The following is an 18741-nucleotide window of genomic DNA, read 5'->3' as shown; positions in this document are numbered from 1 at the left end:
GTTTGGGTTTTGTTTGTTTGTTTGTTACTTTGCAAGTATATTACTGAGAAAACTCCCTATGTGCTTTTACTTCAAGCAGCTATAGCAAGGACTCACAGTGAGAATTATGTCATTTTAAAGATGTGAAGATTTAGCTTATTCTCCAAGGAGCTTCTGCTGTAGTTTTCACTAACCCCTCAGTGAGTAAAAAGAAAAGGGGGAAATGAGGGGATGCTGATAGTTCCTACTTTGCAATGAAAATCAGTATTTGGAACTCTATACAAAGATTGTATAGAGGAATTCCTGAAGTGGATTGTTGTGGATAAATAGATTTTATCAAAACAATTTAACCAAAGTGACCCAAATGTTTTGTCAGTTGATGTCCGCGACCATTTCTAGAGAAACAAACACAGAAATTATCACCTTATATTTATTTTAGACACAAAAGAGTAGACAAGACAGTTCATACATTTAAGTTTTTACTTTCAGCTAAATACTTCACATTTTACTACATGCAGCTGGGTAAAAGCATTTTTTCTTGATGCATTATCGTAAAATCAAAAGTTACTTCAGTGGCTTAGGAAGTATTTTGAGGGTAGCAGATTCAAGGAGGGCAGGAAGATTTGTTTTGAAATTACTGCAGCGTTGTTAGAAGAAGGGAGAGGAAAGACACACTGCAACAGCAAGAAAATACTGCTTTAGAATTTTAGGATAAATCATGAAATACAAATCACTGAAGCAAATCCTAGAGCAGTATATTTGTGCAGATTGTTACATCAGAAATGCTTTACCTTTTGAGTTATCGCAAATATTGCTGTTTCCCATTCTGAGTCAGATTGCATTAAGCCAGCTGAAATGTTTGTCTGGTGCCTCCTGAGGTTCATGTGGGCACGGTAAATGTGTATATGGCTTAACTTACAAAACAAATTTAATATATTTATCTTTTGCTGGACCTGTTATTTCTGCTGATCATTATCACCTGATTTTTTTTCTATAACAGCTGATTCTCCAGACAAAAAAACAGTGTTTAGAATGGTCTGCACAACTTCTCATGAAAAAAAAAAAAAATACTAGGCAAAGTTGTCTGATTAACCAGCTATCCCTTCCAATGCCTGCAATTTTGTGATTCTCTGAAAATGAAAGACGGGGGTTAAAGAAAAAATGGCATTCTGGAGCTGTTTGTCTTTATGTTGCCTCAAAGAATGGAAGAAATTCAGATGCTGTCAGGATACTTATAATAAAAGATTCTGCTCCCTCTTGTATTTTTTCCAATTTTAATTTATTTATTACCTTATTTAATATTCAAGTTACCCCAGGAAAGCGGAAGCCAAATTGCAATAGCTGTGATTCAGCTCTAGACTAGAGTAAGTAGACTTGGTCTACAATGATTTATAAAACATAATAAAAATTAGCACATTTTCTCTGCTTTTATTTACATAAGGCAATGTCAAGTACAGTAAATAAATTATGCAGATTTTTTTATGCATGGGTTCTGTGCAAAGATTCTGAAAGTCAACTCTTTTTTTTACAAAAAGACATTCAATTAAAATACCTTCAGCTGACTTTCTGTTGATTCATGTTTTTCTCTTTATGCAGAGCAGATTCAGAAATCTGTAAAGGCTTATCTCTGTTAACTGAGTTCCTTCCTGCCTCCTGCACTGTCAGTATGTTGTTTTGAGTTATGAGGTCAAATTCTTCATTATTGTTTACAGTGATGCAGAAAAAAACAAACTCAATCTCAGAGACAGGGCTTACGCAGCTTACACATCTAACAGGACTTTTTGATTTACTAATATTATTAAAGAATCGCAAAGAGAAGTTCTTGTGCAGAAATGGCCACATTCAGTTCCATCTTAATTGAATTTCTACAGGTTTTCAAGCTAATGACAAGACTGCAGCAGTAGAAGGGAAGACATCAGTTCTCCTTTTCCTGTTATTTCCCATTCAGTGTGAAAAAAAATGCATTTAAAACCATAGTGGCAACTCACACTTCTGGTTAATGTGCTATATTGTTCCCATCTCCTTGGACCACCAGTGCAAACCCCAAATATTTAGGGAAGAGGTGACAATACTTAGATGATCAAAACTTTCAATTCAACCAAACATAACAACTCAGAAGTATATAGTTGAATTACAGAGAGACAGTCTTCTGCCAGTCTTCTATTGGTGTATAACTACACATCCAAGTAGTAGAAGAAATACATTCAAATAAATACTTATTGTTGCAAATAACATGATGCTTAATACTGCACCTGCAGGAGAAAATGTGTAAGATGTTTGCAGTGATATTTCAATATAGTCAGAAAACCACTGTATCCAACTTTTTCACTGTCTGCTTTACTTATAGCAAGATGGTTTGGGTCAAAGCCTAGCACTAGATTACAATCCTTGGTTTCTTCAAAAACAAAATTTTTATCACTAGTCCTGTTGGAAAGGAAATGTTGAGACCATGTTCTCCTTTTCACACACTTCTGCTACTGGAATGAAACTCCACGCTCCTAAAAAAAACCCCTAAAACCCCTGAAATGACAATCTAATTCTCCGGGTATTTCTCAAGTTATCTTAAAGACACCCCAGGCAGATGACAAACTGACGGACTAAAGCATGTTTGTCTGGATGAATTAGTCATTTTATGGGTTAGTAATGATAGTTTGGGACTTTCTGAGGAGTTTCTGAATTGCCTTTTGAATAGTTCTTATTATTACTATTTTATTTTTTTTCAACATTTCCTCTCCATTTCAATCACTGCTACATTGAAATGCTACTAACCTTGATGGTTCAGTAGTAAAACTAAACACTACACTCCAGAACCCTACTCTTCCAAAGAAAGCACAAGACCAGCTTCAGCTCACTTGGGTGCTTAATAAATACCACACCACTAAAAAGCACCTAACCAGATTGGGACAGGACAAGGCAGAATAGAATAGGATGGAGGAGGGAAGAAAAGGAAAGAAGAGAGAAAAGAGACAAGAGGAAAAGGAGAGGGAGAGGAGAGGAAGAGGAAGAGTTCTGTTGGTAGAAGCCCTCAAAGATCACCTTATTATATCCTCTCAATAGGAAAAAAGTTCCCACTTCAGATCCTTCAGATTCTCCCAGGAATAGAAATCACTTCTTTTAAAAAGCCATACAGCTTAAAGTGCATTCATATGACAAAAATAAATAAATAAAATTAAAAACAAACAAACAAACAAACAGAACAGTCCTGATAAAACAGAAATGTTGAAAATGCAGCTAATAGAATTTGCCATTCTTCAGAGGACAAAATATGCCAGGCCTTGAATGCCAATTGAAAGGTTAAAGGCCTTTAAATCATCATAGTATCAGCAACTACCTTCATTCCTGAGCTTGATTATAAGGTCTGGCTGGATTTTATTTTCAGTTCTGTGTCAAATCATAAACCAGTACTTCAGTCAGCTGTATCAGCTATTAGAGCACTGGGATACTGTGAGAGGGAGTAATTATCCAAGAACTGATGAAAAAGTAATGCTTCCTATTTTGTTATGTTGTCCCACAACATCAGAAGCAGATGTTGGTGGTATGGCAGTAAAGGCTGAACCTTCCCACCAACATACCATTACATTTTGTTGCCATGTAACAGGTGGCAGCAGAGGGGCAGTCTAACAAAAGGACATCTGACACGGAAGTGTGTAGGAAGCAAAGGTGAGGAAATGAATTCTTCCATGTGGAAATGATTGCACGCACTGACATTCATCTATGTTTGCTGAACAATTATGGAAAGCAAACAGTGGATGTGAGCACACTGAGGTGATGAATCATGCGTTTCAGTGTGGCGACAGTGACAGCTGATCATTTCCACTAGTGCAGACTTTTACAAGCATGACATGCAGGCTTTTGTTCATGACTGGCAGAAATGCAAAGCTAACGGTGGTGGCTATTTTGAAAAACTGTTTTGTAGCTGAGAATTTGCTCTATCAAACAATGTTATTATGGTCCTTGTATCTGTTATATTTTTCATGGAAATAAACAGGATGCATTATTTTTGAAGTGACCCGCATATATGTTACCCTCTGGGAGAGGTCTTACTGACTGCCTCCTAGTAAATCTTTGAAATTCCAGTGCTGGCTTCTATTTCTCACTTCTGTGGGAGTTTAAAAGCATTACAAACTATCACAAGCCTTAGCTCCACAAGCCAACTACCTTGGCACAAATAGTAATATAGCAGCAGAGACACCTAAAAGGTAGGAGAAAAAGACTGAATCTATGTATCATAGCATAGATGCCATGAACAATCTGTGATGTGCTCGCAGAGCTCTTCAAGGCTGTTGAATCTGTATCATGCCAGAGTGTGTATGAACAGTTGGAGGAAACAACTGCTGTGGCAAATGCAATCCATGTTGTGGAATGAATGAAGAACTTTAGACATTATAGACTTCTTCTTCCATGGCATGATTGATCTCTCCATGAAGTTGGTGGAAAGTATTGCGCCTCAGGATATCCCAGCCACTCTGAGAATTAGTCCTAGACGTGCCTCTTGACAATGATGGATCGGACAGGTCCTTCTTGTACAGGCTGTTCCTATCAACTTCCAGCTTTTCCTGACTTTTGTCACAGTTATCCCTGTCGTGAGTCTTAAATGCTTCTGTGTATCGCATCATCCTGTGTTTGTTGGGATCAATCCTGTCTTCTATTCTGTAGGAGGATTAAAAAAACAAACTACATGAAATAGAATTTTGCCAGTTTATACACAAAATAAAAGGATAGATCACTCCCAAATACATGCCTAAAGACTCATCCATTCCACAAAGCCCTATGCAGAAACAGGAAACTGATTAATAGGCATGGTTCTTTTGTTTATTTTCCATCTCTAACATATGCTCTCATAAAAGTAGCCTCACCAACTCAGCTGCTAGTACAATTATCTCCTTTCTAGGCTTTCACTCCTAATACTGACTTCAGTCCATAGCTTTTTCTCCCTGGCCATGATTTGCCTTTTCTGTTTTGCCAGTTGTAAATGACTGGCAATTCCACATCATTTAACTCTAGCTCCAGATCCTTTTCATATCCACATATATTTATCTGTTTCCTTCCTTGCTGTCTCTCCTCCTTCGATACTCCATGGTTGTCAGTGTCAGGATGTCATTTAACTTTTGCTTAAATTTGGTTTATCTTGTCCACTTTCATCAACCGTTCTCTGCTTCACTTATATACTGGAAATACTGGAAATACTGTCCCATACTATATACAACAAACATACTTGTAATTTGAAAGAACTTCTCATATGCTCCCAATGTAGTGCCTCCCATTTGTTTCCATGGAAATGGCAACAAAGAGCACAGTAACACTACTAATACAGCAAATTCTAGCTACAAAATGCTATTTTTAAAAATAGCCTGCACCAGCAGAGGTGACCCACTGTTTCACAGCTTCTGCAATGGTATACTTGCTGAAATGTGCTATCCACCATCTTACATCCACTGTTTAGTCTCAATAAGTGTTCAGCAAGAATCAGTGAATACCAATGTGCACAACTGTTTCTATGTGCAGGAATGCAGTGGCACACCTTTGCTTTCTATGCAATTCCATGTCAGATGTCATTTTGTCAGACTGCCTCTCTGCTGCCATCTGTCACACAACAGCAAAATGTTAACAGAATATTAGTGGGAATCAACATTTGCCTCTGACACTGCAAGGTAACATTAAAAAAGAAAAAAAAAAAGAGGCATTACTTTCAGAGCATTCTTCACAGATCACATCAACACTATTTTCTCTTTGTATCCAATGAAGAATTTCTGCTGGGATACTGATTTTTCAAAGTTATGTTTCACACCTTGTTCTGAAGTCACTGTTCTTTATTAACACTTATATCTGTCTGTTCTAATGGGAAACCTGAAAAGGCCTGAAAAGGTGAGGCTCACTTCTCCCTAAAACCAAACAGCCACCACTCTCCCTTCTGATTTTATCAGCAAAAAATAAAGCAGTAAGACAGAGCATATGTCCAAGTATGGTTTATTCTTTTCTCACCCTGGCAGAAATGTCTATTAATATTAGGATTATTTTGTTACTTAAACTACAGACAGTTTGTTATTTCAGGGCTTAAATGGAAGTCCCAGACCTGAGACTTTGTTACTAGATGCAGACCTTGCAAATTATAAAATATAGTTGCTATATTTACACCAAAAAGAAAGCTTATCTTTAATTATTCCTGTCTTATTTTGAATCATCTCAAGCACAGTTCATTACTGCTGAACATCTCATTGACTGCTTTTGCCTCTGCTATTTCAAGCATCCAGTGCTCAGTCAACCAAGCACAGCAGTGAAGTTTTGTCATCATTATAAGGAGTCTGAAAAAAAAAATAAATTATGCCTTATAGTCCATGCAATTTCTGGGATTTTTCTTCTGGAAATAATGGAAAAGAAAGCATCAACTGATGAGAAAAATTCAGTAGCAGAACTATCTGCACAGAACAGTGTTTGTCACTCATAAACATCAAACAGAGTAGGATCTTTATTCTGGAAAGGACTGCAAACACTCCTCTCTATGCGATTAGAATGACTCTGATCCATACATTTGGATGCTTCTTCTAGGATCTTTACTTGCACTGGAAGAGAACTCACCTGAGATACCATCGGTCCCCCAGTCCGTACTCCCGTCCACAGATCCCAGAGCGAGGCCAGAGACACCGTGGCAGCTTTCGTTCCAGCATGACAGTAGTAGCAACAATCTTTAAAATTAAAACAACAAATAGATAGATAGATAGATAGATAGATAGATAGATAGATAGATAGATAGATAGATAGATAGATAAAACAAAGAACTCAGTTGAGTTAGAAAAAAATCACTCTCTTTTTCAAAATTACCAGTCTCGTGAGCACTCATCAGCTCCATGCATAATGAAAGAAAAACACACAGCCAGTACTCAGTTTATTATAAAGCAAATCACAGTTGTAGTTCTAACTGTGCTATGATTGCCAGTGATGCTTTTCAAACAATGTTAAACTTGTTTCTTTCTATACCTAATAGACATGACTAAGATAAGACTTTATAGTGCATAGAAAGCAAAATAAGTAACTGCATTGGCTAACACATTTTTCCTGGACAATTTTTCCTTACTTTTACTCTAAGAGAAAACCCTACCCAGATTACCTGGGCTCTCCAGAGTTCATCCCGTTCATGGGCCACTCTCCAGTGGGTGTCACCCATCATGGCAATTAGCAAATTGAGCATAAGGAGGGTGGCAATGATGGCAAAGGCAAAGTATACCACACTGTACATGAAAGGCAGGTCCACATCATAGTTTGCAGGGCCATCAATGATAGTGAGAAACAACTCAAAGGTGGTGAACAAGGACATGGGATAGTTGTAAAACTGCCCAAGGTTTTCAGGGTTCTCTGTCTGGAAGATGATGTAAAAAGCTACAGGAGAGCAATGGGGAAAAAAGAAAGATATTTTAAAAATGGGAATCATAATCCAAGAGCACCAAAAGGGTCTTGTTAAGCAAAGCTGACAATATAAGGTAGTCTGGGAAGGAGTTACATTTAGGTAATGCCTCCCATATTGGTCCATAATGTCAGAGGCAGATGCTGGTGGTACAATGGCAGATGCTGAACCTTTCCACCAATATTCTACCACAAAGGCAGTCTGACAAAATGGCATCTGACATAGAAGTGCACATGAAGCAAAGGTGTGTCATTGAATTCCTCCATTAAGAAAAAAGGGCACCTACTGACAGTCATCAAATTGGTCTACAAATGGAAATTTTTTTCTTCTTCATTGAAAGAATAAAGCTAAATACAAATACCATAAATGCAATATGCTTTTAAACTTTTGACGTACATATACATGGATTTATCTGGATTGTCCTAATTTCAATTATCCTAGAAGGAGCAAGAGTTGAAAACTAAGCTAATCAGAACATAAATCAGTGCAATGGAAGTCTCTATACTTGAAGAAATAGAAAACACACAATATTACCACTTCTATTCAGAGTGTGATGTGAGAGTAATCTGAAACCCAAAACACCTAACTCGTATCAAAGGAGCTGGCAAAGTAACGTAACACCATTTTCCTTTTCTAGACTTACCTGATGCAAAGCCTAGTATCACCACAGCCATGAGCCAGCAAAAGCGCATAAGATCTCCAAATATCATCTGCAGAGCAAAGACAGAGCCACCGTAAGGCCCAACTGTACCACCAAGCCACCATGCAACTCTTGTAAATCATTTCCAGATTTTAACATCAAAAGTGGATGAAAGGAAGCTTCTGCATGAAAGAGAGAACATGAAAGTCCCAGACCATTCAGACAGGAGCCTGTCCATTTGCCACTAATGCAAGTCCAGAGGGAGAAAAAGAATTCTTTCAGTTCTCCCTGTGCAAAGAGGTGTCACAATGTGTGCAACAAGCTCCGTTGTGTTTTTTTTCCTTATACCTTCTGGATCATGATGGTGAAGGGCCCAAGCATCTGGAAGCCTCGTGCAAAGTACATGACATTGCACCATCCTAGTACCAGGGCAAAGGACATGGGCACCACCTCACCAGTAGTGCTGGTAAGACGCATCACCATGGTTACCAGAATCATGCAAGCATATGTGATACTGCAAAGGAAGAAGAGACAGTAAAAAAAAAAAAAAAAAAAAAAGAAGTTCAGTAAAGAAATCTTACCCTCCTTTTCCTTTTCTTGACAAAAATTTCAAGACAGGCACATACAGCCACCAGCTCATAGGCAGAGACCAATCAGCATTCTCAGCTCTAGCTGTCCATTCGCCTGGTTTCTTAAGCACCACTTGGGCCAATAAGAGAAAGAAATCAACAGTAGGAATGCCCTAAGGCAGGCACATCCAACTAATAGCCCACAGGCTGGATGTGGCCCAGGACAGCTAGTAATGTGGCCCCACAAGATCATAAACTTTTAACATTATTATGTGATTTTTAGCAATATTTTTCATGAGTTGATTACAAATAGTTTGAGAGCAGACTGTCCAGGCTATAACAGTACAATGTGGAGGCGAGGGCACGGTACAGTGCTAACTCTGCCTCTTGCACCCACTCAAGACACATTAACACCTGTGTGTATTGCACGTTACATGTACATGTGCCAGTTGATGAGTAGAACATGGTAATTACTGATAATAATATTTCAACTTACTTACAGTGCCCAAGAGGACTTGTGCTTTTTGTTATTAAGCAGACATGTAAGTTTTCTTATTTAATTATTAAACTTGGGCTTGTGTTATTTCATAAAATAATTTAATAAGTTAACACATTCACTGTGGAAGAAATACAATTTATTTTTTTTAAGATTTTGACTATCTCAAAAAGTTCACAAAAGTATAAAGTAGTTTGCAATATATCTTTAATTAGCTTTACGATATGCACTTGACGTTTCTGCTATTCTGTTTCTACCTTGTTACTTACATACATTAACTCTATTTTGTATGCAGACAAGACAATTCCTCTTTACTAATTCCTTGTGGCCAAGGCAAGCCAAAAGGTCAGACAACCATGCTCTAAAGGAACAGAAAAGGTGACTCATCCAGCAAAAGATAAGGCTGAATGGAAGGGGGATTTGCAGGAGGAAATGAGAGATCACACACTTATTAAACTTAAAAAGTGGTGTACTTACACAATTATGTGGAAAGGTCCTCCTAAGATGGTTTGTCCAAAGTATTTTGCTGCTCCAACTCTAAGGATATCCGGGATCTAAGAATGAAATTCTATTGACTTCAGGACTTAGATTTCACTATTAAATATAAGGTAACCACTAATATCAACAGAGTCTTGGGGTCAGATGCATCTGCTGTATGCTCCTTCACGGTTTAATTATAATTTTACTTTAAAAACAGAATTAATGAAACGGGCAGATTGAGAAATGTTGTTATGAAGCAAGGAGACTCTGCAACACAGAGCCATGATCCTGAAGCTACTGTAGACTACTGAGCAGAGACTAGACAAATAGCTGAGCTTCAGAAAAGGCATAAAAAAGAACTTCTCAGGGATTCAGAGGAGCTTGTTATAATTCATACTGCCTTTGCTAGCTGTACCAGAGACCCAGAGTCCTGACTAAAAATAGGAAGAAGCACCTGTTCTTCTGGGACACGTATGAGGAGAGATAAATCCTCTTTCTTTTTTCTCTTTCCTTTCTCTATCTTTCTTTTGTTTTGTAATGGGGTTTGAAAGCTCAGTATTACTTCAGTTGCCGTTGGGATCAGCATTTGAGTTTTCTCTATATAAAAATTTTGATCTGCTACTTCATGCTATAATGACATCATATGTGTGTATGTGTTTAGTTTAGACAACATCAGCTCTTATCTAATTTTAAAATTAAAATTCTAAAATTCATGATCAGGAAATCACCTAGAGATACCAACTGCAGAACTCTGGTTGTGTAACACTGCTTTTATAGGTCCACATAGTTTCTGCTCTCCAATTAAACATAAACTTTCCTGTAAAAGCACAGGAGTCGTTTTACCCAGCTCCCCTAAATACATCAGTGTAGAAAAACTCTTATAATCTCACATAACAGTTGGATTCAGTTGGAACAACAGATGATGCTAACAGGAAATCTAGCATTACCCTGCAGATAGTATTCAATAGTGATCAGTCCATCTAATTGATTCTTCAGTACCTAGAGTCTTACTAGTAAGCTATCAAAGTATCTGTTTCATCCAATAAATACTGTTAACAGTGTCAACTGCAACAGATGCATATTGAAGCATTTAGACTCTGCAGATAACCCTTAAGTTGTGCGCACAAACTCATTTTTGTGCACAAAATAAAATCATGTCTTGATTCAGTTCAAAACTCAAGAGCTCACAGTTTCTCTTACCTCAAGGATCAAAATTACTACAGCTCCAATAACTGTGATCAGCTCCCCCACCAGCCTCAACTCATCCTCATATGTTACATAAGATTCCTGAAAGAAAAAAAAAAAAAAAAAAAGGGAATGAAAAGAAATTAAAACAGAATGGGGAAAAAAGCTCACTGTTACAGTAACAAACAGGACAAGGCCTGACAAGGCCACAGGAATTATCCCAGCCCAAACAACAGAGAACAGCTCGTGCTAAGTAGGTGACACAAAAAGTGCCCAGTTTTGCCTGTGGAACTGTAATTCCTACTGACTCAGTACCTGCAGCATTTTCTGGACATAGACTGTATTGTCTCTACTGCTTGTTTTATTGCCTGTTCGAGGTTTCAGTGGCCGGTAGACACAGCACATCGTGAAGCAGACCATGTAGAGTACATAGAATAAAGCCAGGAAGCAGAAATAGGGCCGTCCATACATATTCCATTTCAGGCTCACCAGCTCCTTCACGGGTGTTAAATCTAAGATCTGGCGTGCCTGAGAAAGATAGAGAGAAGGGAATTTGTTTATAAGCATCAATAATACTGTTTCCCTGGAGAATGTTAACAAACTGCTCTCACATTATTCAGCATTAGGAAGCCAATTTGATTTTGAAAAATAAGAATGATCAAGGTATTTTGGATTTGCTCAGTTTGCTAGTAAAGCCTTGGAAAAAGCAAACATACACATAGAGAACAGCTTTTGAGAACCAGTGACGTACACAGGAAAAGTATATTAGACACAAGTTTTCTATCTCTGTCACTTGGATCCATACAAACATTTGATACAGACCTAAGGGCTAAATTTACAGCTCTAGAAAGTTCACCAAGTCTGTGAATACAAAAATATTTCAATTTGTGAGCTTTTTTATTGTAACTGGAAAACTTTTCGTAGAATATTTTAAGTAAGGAAGTACAATGTAGGACTGACAAATACACTCCTCTGTTTTAAATATACATAATTATTAGAATATGTTATTGTATTTTCAGTTTGTAAGCAATCTTGTGGAATTTTTTCTTTTTTTTCCCCCAAATTGGAGCTTTTCATTTTTATATTTAAATTAATACTGGTTTCAACTGCTATTTCTATCAATTTCAGTGCAATTGTGGAAGCTTTATCTTCAGGAAACAGATCAAAACACCCACAAGATCATTTGCTCTCTTTAAAAAACTGATATTACCTAGGCAACCAAGAGGACTTTGGAAAGATTTCCAAAGTTTTTTTTACTTCTGTTTAAATGCAGATTCTTAATGGCCTGCATGTTCAAGATTTCATCATTAAGCTATGATGATAAACACTACAGTACACCCCCACTGAGACATATTGTTATAGCAAACAAACAAGCAAACAAACAAAGAAAGCTCTTCCAACTTAATTCCTCTTTGTTATTTAGAATATACTCAAAGCCTTGGCCTTTTATTTCAACATAACTGTGGTGCAGCTCAAGTATGTCTAAAAGACCACATTTTTTCAAGGAATAAACAGAACCTTCAATGAGCATCTTTCATGATAGAAAGAAACAGCACTACTGAATACACTGGCGTTATTTATATATATATAAATAAATATACATACATACATACATATATATATATATATATATAGTCAAAGATCTGCATATATTCTTAGAAACTGTGCAGATGAGAATTTCTAGACAAAGAAAATGCTTCATCAAAAAGGTTAAGAGTATAGTTATAGTTTTAGAAGTGACAAAGAGGCTTTATAAAAAGCTACTGCTGTAGAATTATGCACATTGGAAGGAGGGATGTATCTTCTCTTATCATGCACTTCAATTTACAAAATGAACAGGAATATTCCAGAAATTTTCTTAACTGTCTTCATGGCTGCTCTGGTTGATTTACACACATGCACATAAAAAGCAAAGAAAATATTGGGAGATGTTATGAAAAAAGTCAACATCTTTTCTCTGTTGAGCATCACTAATTAAAAAAAAAAAAAAAAAGGCTTGGTAGGCATAAGTCAGCCCCCAAATAATTTGCATCTCCTCAGATTTACTTGAACCGCAACATGACTGTCTTTAAGTACCTGCTTAGATTCTTAGGATCCTGCAGGTGTTCAGGAGTAAAATTCCATGACACCAGGGATGCCCATCTCTCATGATGGAATGTAATCTCCTGAAGAACAGTTTTACAAGAAAAAGCGAGTACATTCTGTCTTTTTACAAAAACAAGTTGACACAGTGCCAAAAACAAAAAAAAAATTGGTGCAGCAATCAGTAACTCCCAGAACACTGGCAGTTCACCCAGACATCAAGGGTTGTAAACAAGATAAGCTTTCTAACGAAGTTCTTCCAGAGTTGGAACCAGAGAGTTTTGCATTAAAAGTTTGTTTTTTCAGCCAATGCACCAAAAATGTCACAGTTAGGCCCAGTTCAGCCTAGTTCTGTGACCAAGGAAGTGAAGGGACCCTTGGAACCACACCCCGGGAAAGGGGGGAGGGAGAAGGGAAAAAACAGGGAGATGGGTCCAGATGAGGAAAAAAGCAGCGACAAACTAAGGAAAAACTAATTTACTAAATATGATAGCAGAATGAAAGATAATACAATGTAACACAACGTAATTTGAATTGATGCTAATAAATAAAATAAAATGAGAGAGAGTGTGTCTGAACCCAGAGGCCTTACTCTAATGTTGTAGGCAAGACTGCCAAGGAGCACACCAAACAAAGTGGGCAGAAAAAGAGAAACAGTCTCATGACTCCCAGTCAGTTTTATCTTTCCCTCTGAATGGAAAATGGAAATGGAATAATGAAGTCTTCTGGGAGCTGTAGTTGTTCGCTTCTGAGACCAGGCACCTGGAACTATTGATAATCCATAGAACTGCAACATTAACTCTTTAACTCGCAGTATGCTACATGATGTTACGATGTAGAAAACTGATCAAAAATTATAAAGCAATGACACAGCAACAGTGAAGAAAACTGACTTTATCCCATTCAGAACAAGGACATTATGAAGGATCAAAGTTTGCTTTGTACTTCAGCAATTGTTTAAGGCAGCTGCATTCAGATAGTGTTATTTCATTTGTATTTTCTCTACCTATAAAAAGGGAAGAACTTTCTTGGCTCATAGCTCATAGAACAAATGCAGGGTTAAACAACAAATTAGCTGCTTTTGCAGCAACATTTAGGAATTCTTCAGCTGAGCACCAAAGTCAACAAGGTCTTTTCTGTAAAAGGAAGATGAGGCATGTATGTAATTCACTAAAAAATGCCCTCAGTACTGGCAGATTCTTGAAGATAAAATACCAACAGTTAAATTTATCTGATAAATTTTCAAAATGATTTTGTCATAAATGGATGGGAACACTGAACTGATGATGACAGAATATTCCCATTACTACAGCAGTACAAGTATTTTTTATCAGATTATTTAGGATTAAAAAAATAAGAACTTTTTTTCCAAACATGACTAGCACTTATCTAAAGCTTCATGGCTTACACAAAAAATACAGCATTTTAAGATTCTGTGTTATCAATTGGTAGATGCTTAATTGAATCTTCTACATTAAGCCTTCAATTTCTGCAAGAAGACTGACATTTAGAGTGTAAGTAGGACCTATGCTAATGGATTTGAGCCATGAACTTAATTAAATTCTTTGAGACCTCCTTCTCATATTATTTAAGGGATTCTTGCAATGAGCAAGAAGGGGATATAAGTAAAAGTATCCAGAAGAGACAGGAAAGAAGGTCAAAGGTATATCATACACTATGACAAATTTATAGTTATACATGCAGAAATTCCAACTACTCATGATTAAGAGCATTCCGGAAAACAAAGAAGCGTTACAGTTTTTAGAAACACATTACTCTCTAGAATTGGTAATGTTGCGTCTGCACACACTATATGTTTTGGGAAAAGACAAATACATAATATTTTTCCTTCTTTCAGGGTTATGGTTTATCATTTTGGACAACTTACAAGGTTGTTCTGTTTTTTGACACAGTGTGTTTTCCCACACATTTCTATGCACACTAATTTAGAGGCTTTTAAATATAAGCAAATGAGAATTTCATGCACTTCCTCCACATCATTCTCCAGTTGCTGAAACTTTTGTTTCTGAAATTAAACTAAAATTTTTATAGATGGAAATAATATAGAACTGGGAGCATTACACTACAGCATTATTCCATTTAATAATTAAATTGTCTACTGATTCATCAGAGATAATCCACCCACTTCTTTTTGAGTCATAAGCTGGAAAACCAAAGTGATTAAATGAAGAAAATAACAATAAGGAATATTATAAAACGTGTTCCAATTTAGGACTTCTTACATAGTTTGCCTCACAGGGACATTTTTAATCACTGATACAGAAAGCTATTATTTGCTAAAGCTACTCTAGAGCTACACGTTATTTATATCTTTGAGCATGGGAAAAATGAAAGAACCCTTCACTGAATCATGTTCCATGTGATCTGTTAATGTGTTAATGTGAAGTTCTTTCAATCCATCTTCAAGCTCCCATCTCAGAATAAACTGCTAATGCATCAAATATAAATATATTATTAAAAAGCTGCTAAATGTCATATATTGCCTGCAGTATGATACAATTCCTTGCCCTGTGGATGATATGGAAGAGCCTGAGCCTTCAAACTCATCATTCTTCTCCTTTTAGAATCACCACAGTCCTCACATTCTCATGCCTACAGTACCTCTCTCTTCTTGGTTGAGACAATGAGCTCAAGGAAGGACTGATCTTCAGCCCAGGAGTCAATCTCTGTGAGATCATAGAGCACAGTGGTCAAGGGGCCAAAGGACCAGAGATTATGCTTCCGCCTCTGCATGAGGTATTGAAACATCTGAGGAGAAAAGAAGGTAGTCAAGGATTATCAGAAGATTTCCAGTAAATATTTGTTCTCATTGCAAATACAATGAAATTGTTAAAATTCCACATTACAAGATATTTTCCTTTAACTTAGCTGTGGTTCTCACATCTCTTGGGAACAATTACACCTTTCAGCAGCTTAAGAAGAAAATTTTTCTTATCCATTTGATTATCAGTTTGTACTTGAAGTAAGTATGAAGCTGGGTTGCTGAGGGGAGAACCCAACCTATGCACCCACCAATGGCCACAACAGCAGCCCCAGAACCCTTATTTCATCTTTATAAATCTGAAATTGATTTCAAGAGTGGACTGTCCACTTGTTTTTATTTTGTTTGTTTGTTTTGAGGCATTGAGGTTTCACCCAAAGGCTGCCAAGATAGGAAAGCTGGCATAACGAAGATTCAGGTTTTTTACCCTGTGTCAGAAATGCAGACATTGACTCAATAGGCCTTGTTTCAGATGTTGACGTATTTGAGCTTAAAGACAAACACTCTCGCACACAGAATCACAGAATCACAGAATTACCCGGGTTGGAAGGGACCTCAAGGATCATGTAGTTCCAACCCCCCTGCCTGGCAGGGCCACCAAACATACACATTTACTAGATCAGGTTGCCCAGGGCCCTGTCCAACCTGGTCTTGAACACCTCCAAGGACGGGGCACCTCTGTTCAAAGTTTTTATGCTTAAGTTTGTGTGAAAGGAAATACAGAGTTTTTACATGGTGCTTGCTAAAGTATTAATAAGTAGAAAGTGTTGCCTGCATTACAGCTGTGCAGCACAGATATTATCCCAGACATACCAAAAGTGAGCACAGCAGTGTCTAACAATCATTGTATTTTTATTAAAGCAAAAGCTGAGAGTTTATATTGTGATCTTGCATAAAAATAAATGGCTGCAGATATCTGGAGAACTTCCCCATGTATCACGTTTACAGAAATGAAATCTAGATAATAGAAACAAAGTCAGTCAGACTTATAAAAAAGGCTTCAGGTGGATCTTTCTGCTAATAAGTGGTTAACTGAAAAGCTTCAAAAATGGGATCAAAAGATCTATTCTACAAGCATGAGTTTCTCTCACTAGGATAAAGAAATTTCTTATACAGGCTTTTGGGTCTTACATGAGACTTTAACCCACTAAGAGTGTGTACAAACTTCCTTGTTTTGGATGATGTTATTTAAAGTTCTCTGCTTCTGAATAAAGTCTTTAATATGACGGTAACAGTGTCACAAATAAACTTACCACAGTGTTGCCCTCAACTCCAGCCAGTTTGAATGGAGTAAGCCCCTCATTGTTAGGAATCAACTCAAGTGATCTTGGTCCTTCTTTGCTCTGATCATGGGAAAGTATGAGGCTGTACATGTGGCAGGCAAATGTCTTATTAGGCTGGAGAACTAAGATGTGAAGAACGGTGTTACCTGTTAAATAATCAGAACAAGTAAATACCTAGGTTGTCGGTATTTCCACAAAGACAACCACAGGTGCAAAGAGTACAATAACTCTAATAGAGCAAATTATCAGTCACAGAATGCCATTCTTAAACATAGTCACCACCATTAGCTGTGCATTTTCATCAGCAGTGAACAAAAGCCTGCATGCCATGCTCATAAAAATCTGCATCAGCAGAGGTGACCCACTATTGCTGTTGCCTCACCTATAAAACACCATCCACAACCTCACTGCGCTCACATCCACTGTTCGGTCTCCACTGCTTGGTTTAGCAACATCAGTGAATGTCAATGAGTGAAATATTTTTTTTCATAGAGGAATTCAATGGCACACCTTTGCTTCATGTGAACTTCCATGTCAGACACCTTTTTGTTATAGACTGCTCCTCTGCTGCCATCTGATAAATGGCAACAAAATCTAATGGAACACTGGTAGGAATGTTCAACCCTTTCTGCTCTACCACCACCAACTGCTTCTGATTTCATGAACCAACATCATAAAACAGGAGGCATTACTTTTGGAGCAAGCCTTGCATATTGAATAACAACTCCATGAAAAGACTGGCAATTGTCTGATACCATTAATAATGACTTTAATTTTCCTCATAACCCTCACCTCAACTGTATTTGTAGCGAGAGAAAGATATGTATGTACATAGATTATGGAATCATAGAACAGCTTGGCTTGGAAGGGCTTTTAAAAATCATATAGCTCAGCCCCCAGCCACTTGCTGTGGGCAGAGTTGCTACCCACCAGATCAGGTTGCCCAGGATCTCATCTAACCTGGGTTTGAACACCAATCTGGGCAGCCTGTATCAGTGCCTCACCACCGCCTCAGTGAAAAACTTTTCACTAACTAACATCTAACCTAACCCTCCCCTGCTTTAGTTCAAAACCATTCACCTTGTCCTATCACTGTCTACTGCTGTAAAAAGCTGATTTTCCTCCTGTTCATAATCTCCCTTTAAATATAGGAAGACTGAAATGATGTCACCCCAGAGCATTCTTTTCTCCACACTGAACAAGTTGATGGAGTCTGGCTTAAAATTTTCAATGTATGCAATTCACTAGGCACATACCCAGGTAATCCTGAGCTCTAATGTCAGCTCCATTTTCAATGAGCAACTGTACAATCTCCTCATTTCCCACACAGGCAGCAAATGACAAAACATGTTCTCCTGCAAGGAAGGGGATGGAGGAAACAATATTAAGTCCCTAGCATGTGAGTGAAGCTGAAGTATGCTGAGGGGAAATGATCCATGTCACAAAGCAAGAATCTATAAAAGGAACCTGTAAAAGTAACCTGTGAGATTTCTGACCCACTACTAATAGTAATCAGAAAGGGTAAAAAAACCTGAAGAAATTAATATTATATTTTTATGCAATACATAATGTTTGTATACATGCAAATATGTAAATATATTCAATTAACATATTTTTACACACTTAGAAGAAGCTTTACAGTGAGACAGAAATGTGTGAATAATGACCCTTGAAGACAGAAGCCTTTACTTATGCAGTTTAGAAGGGAACCAAACCATGCCTCCCTCATCACTCTTATGGTTGCTTCTCACAGCGAGAAGAGAAGAGAAGAGAAGAGAAGAGAAGAGAAGAGAAGAGAAGAGAAGAGAAGAGAAGAGAAGAGAAGAGAAGAGAAGAGAAGAGAAGA

General features: G+C 37.4%; 1 protein-coding gene across 1 annotated transcript in view; it reads right to left on the bottom strand.

The window, feature by feature from the left end:
* Positions 1 to 369: 369 nt before the first annotated feature.
* LOC107319195 (transient receptor potential cation channel subfamily V member 6-like) overlaps positions 370 to 18741 on the bottom strand; it is a 29146-nt gene continuing 10774 nt past the window's right edge. The window contains exons 5-16 of the mRNA XM_015873874.2: positions 18543 to 18563; positions 18152 to 18287; positions 16866 to 17041; positions 15453 to 15599; positions 11064 to 11276; positions 10764 to 10850; positions 9561 to 9637; positions 8367 to 8532; positions 8022 to 8088; positions 7085 to 7353; positions 6556 to 6662; positions 370 to 4629 (exon numbers count right to left, since the gene is read on the bottom strand). Of these exons, the coding sequence (XP_015729360.1) occupies positions 4356 to 4629; positions 6556 to 6662; positions 7085 to 7353; positions 8022 to 8088; positions 8367 to 8532; positions 9561 to 9637; positions 10764 to 10850; positions 11064 to 11276; positions 15453 to 15599; positions 16866 to 17041; positions 18152 to 18287; positions 18543 to 18563 (1740 nt within the window). The 3' untranslated portion in view covers positions 370 to 4355. The remainder of the gene's footprint in view (positions 4630 to 6555; positions 6663 to 7084; positions 7354 to 8021; positions 8089 to 8366; positions 8533 to 9560; positions 9638 to 10763; positions 10851 to 11063; positions 11277 to 15452; positions 15600 to 16865; positions 17042 to 18151; positions 18288 to 18542; positions 18564 to 18741) is intronic.

Source organism: Coturnix japonica, chromosome 1 (assembly GCF_001577835.2).
Source record: "Coturnix japonica isolate 7356 chromosome 1, Coturnix japonica 2.1, whole genome shotgun sequence".
In the NCBI taxonomy this organism is placed as follows: Eukaryota; Metazoa; Chordata; class Aves; order Galliformes; family Phasianidae; genus Coturnix; species Coturnix japonica.
The sequence above is the reverse complement of the archived record's forward strand: the minus strand, read 5'-3'. Positions and strand labels throughout refer to the sequence as shown.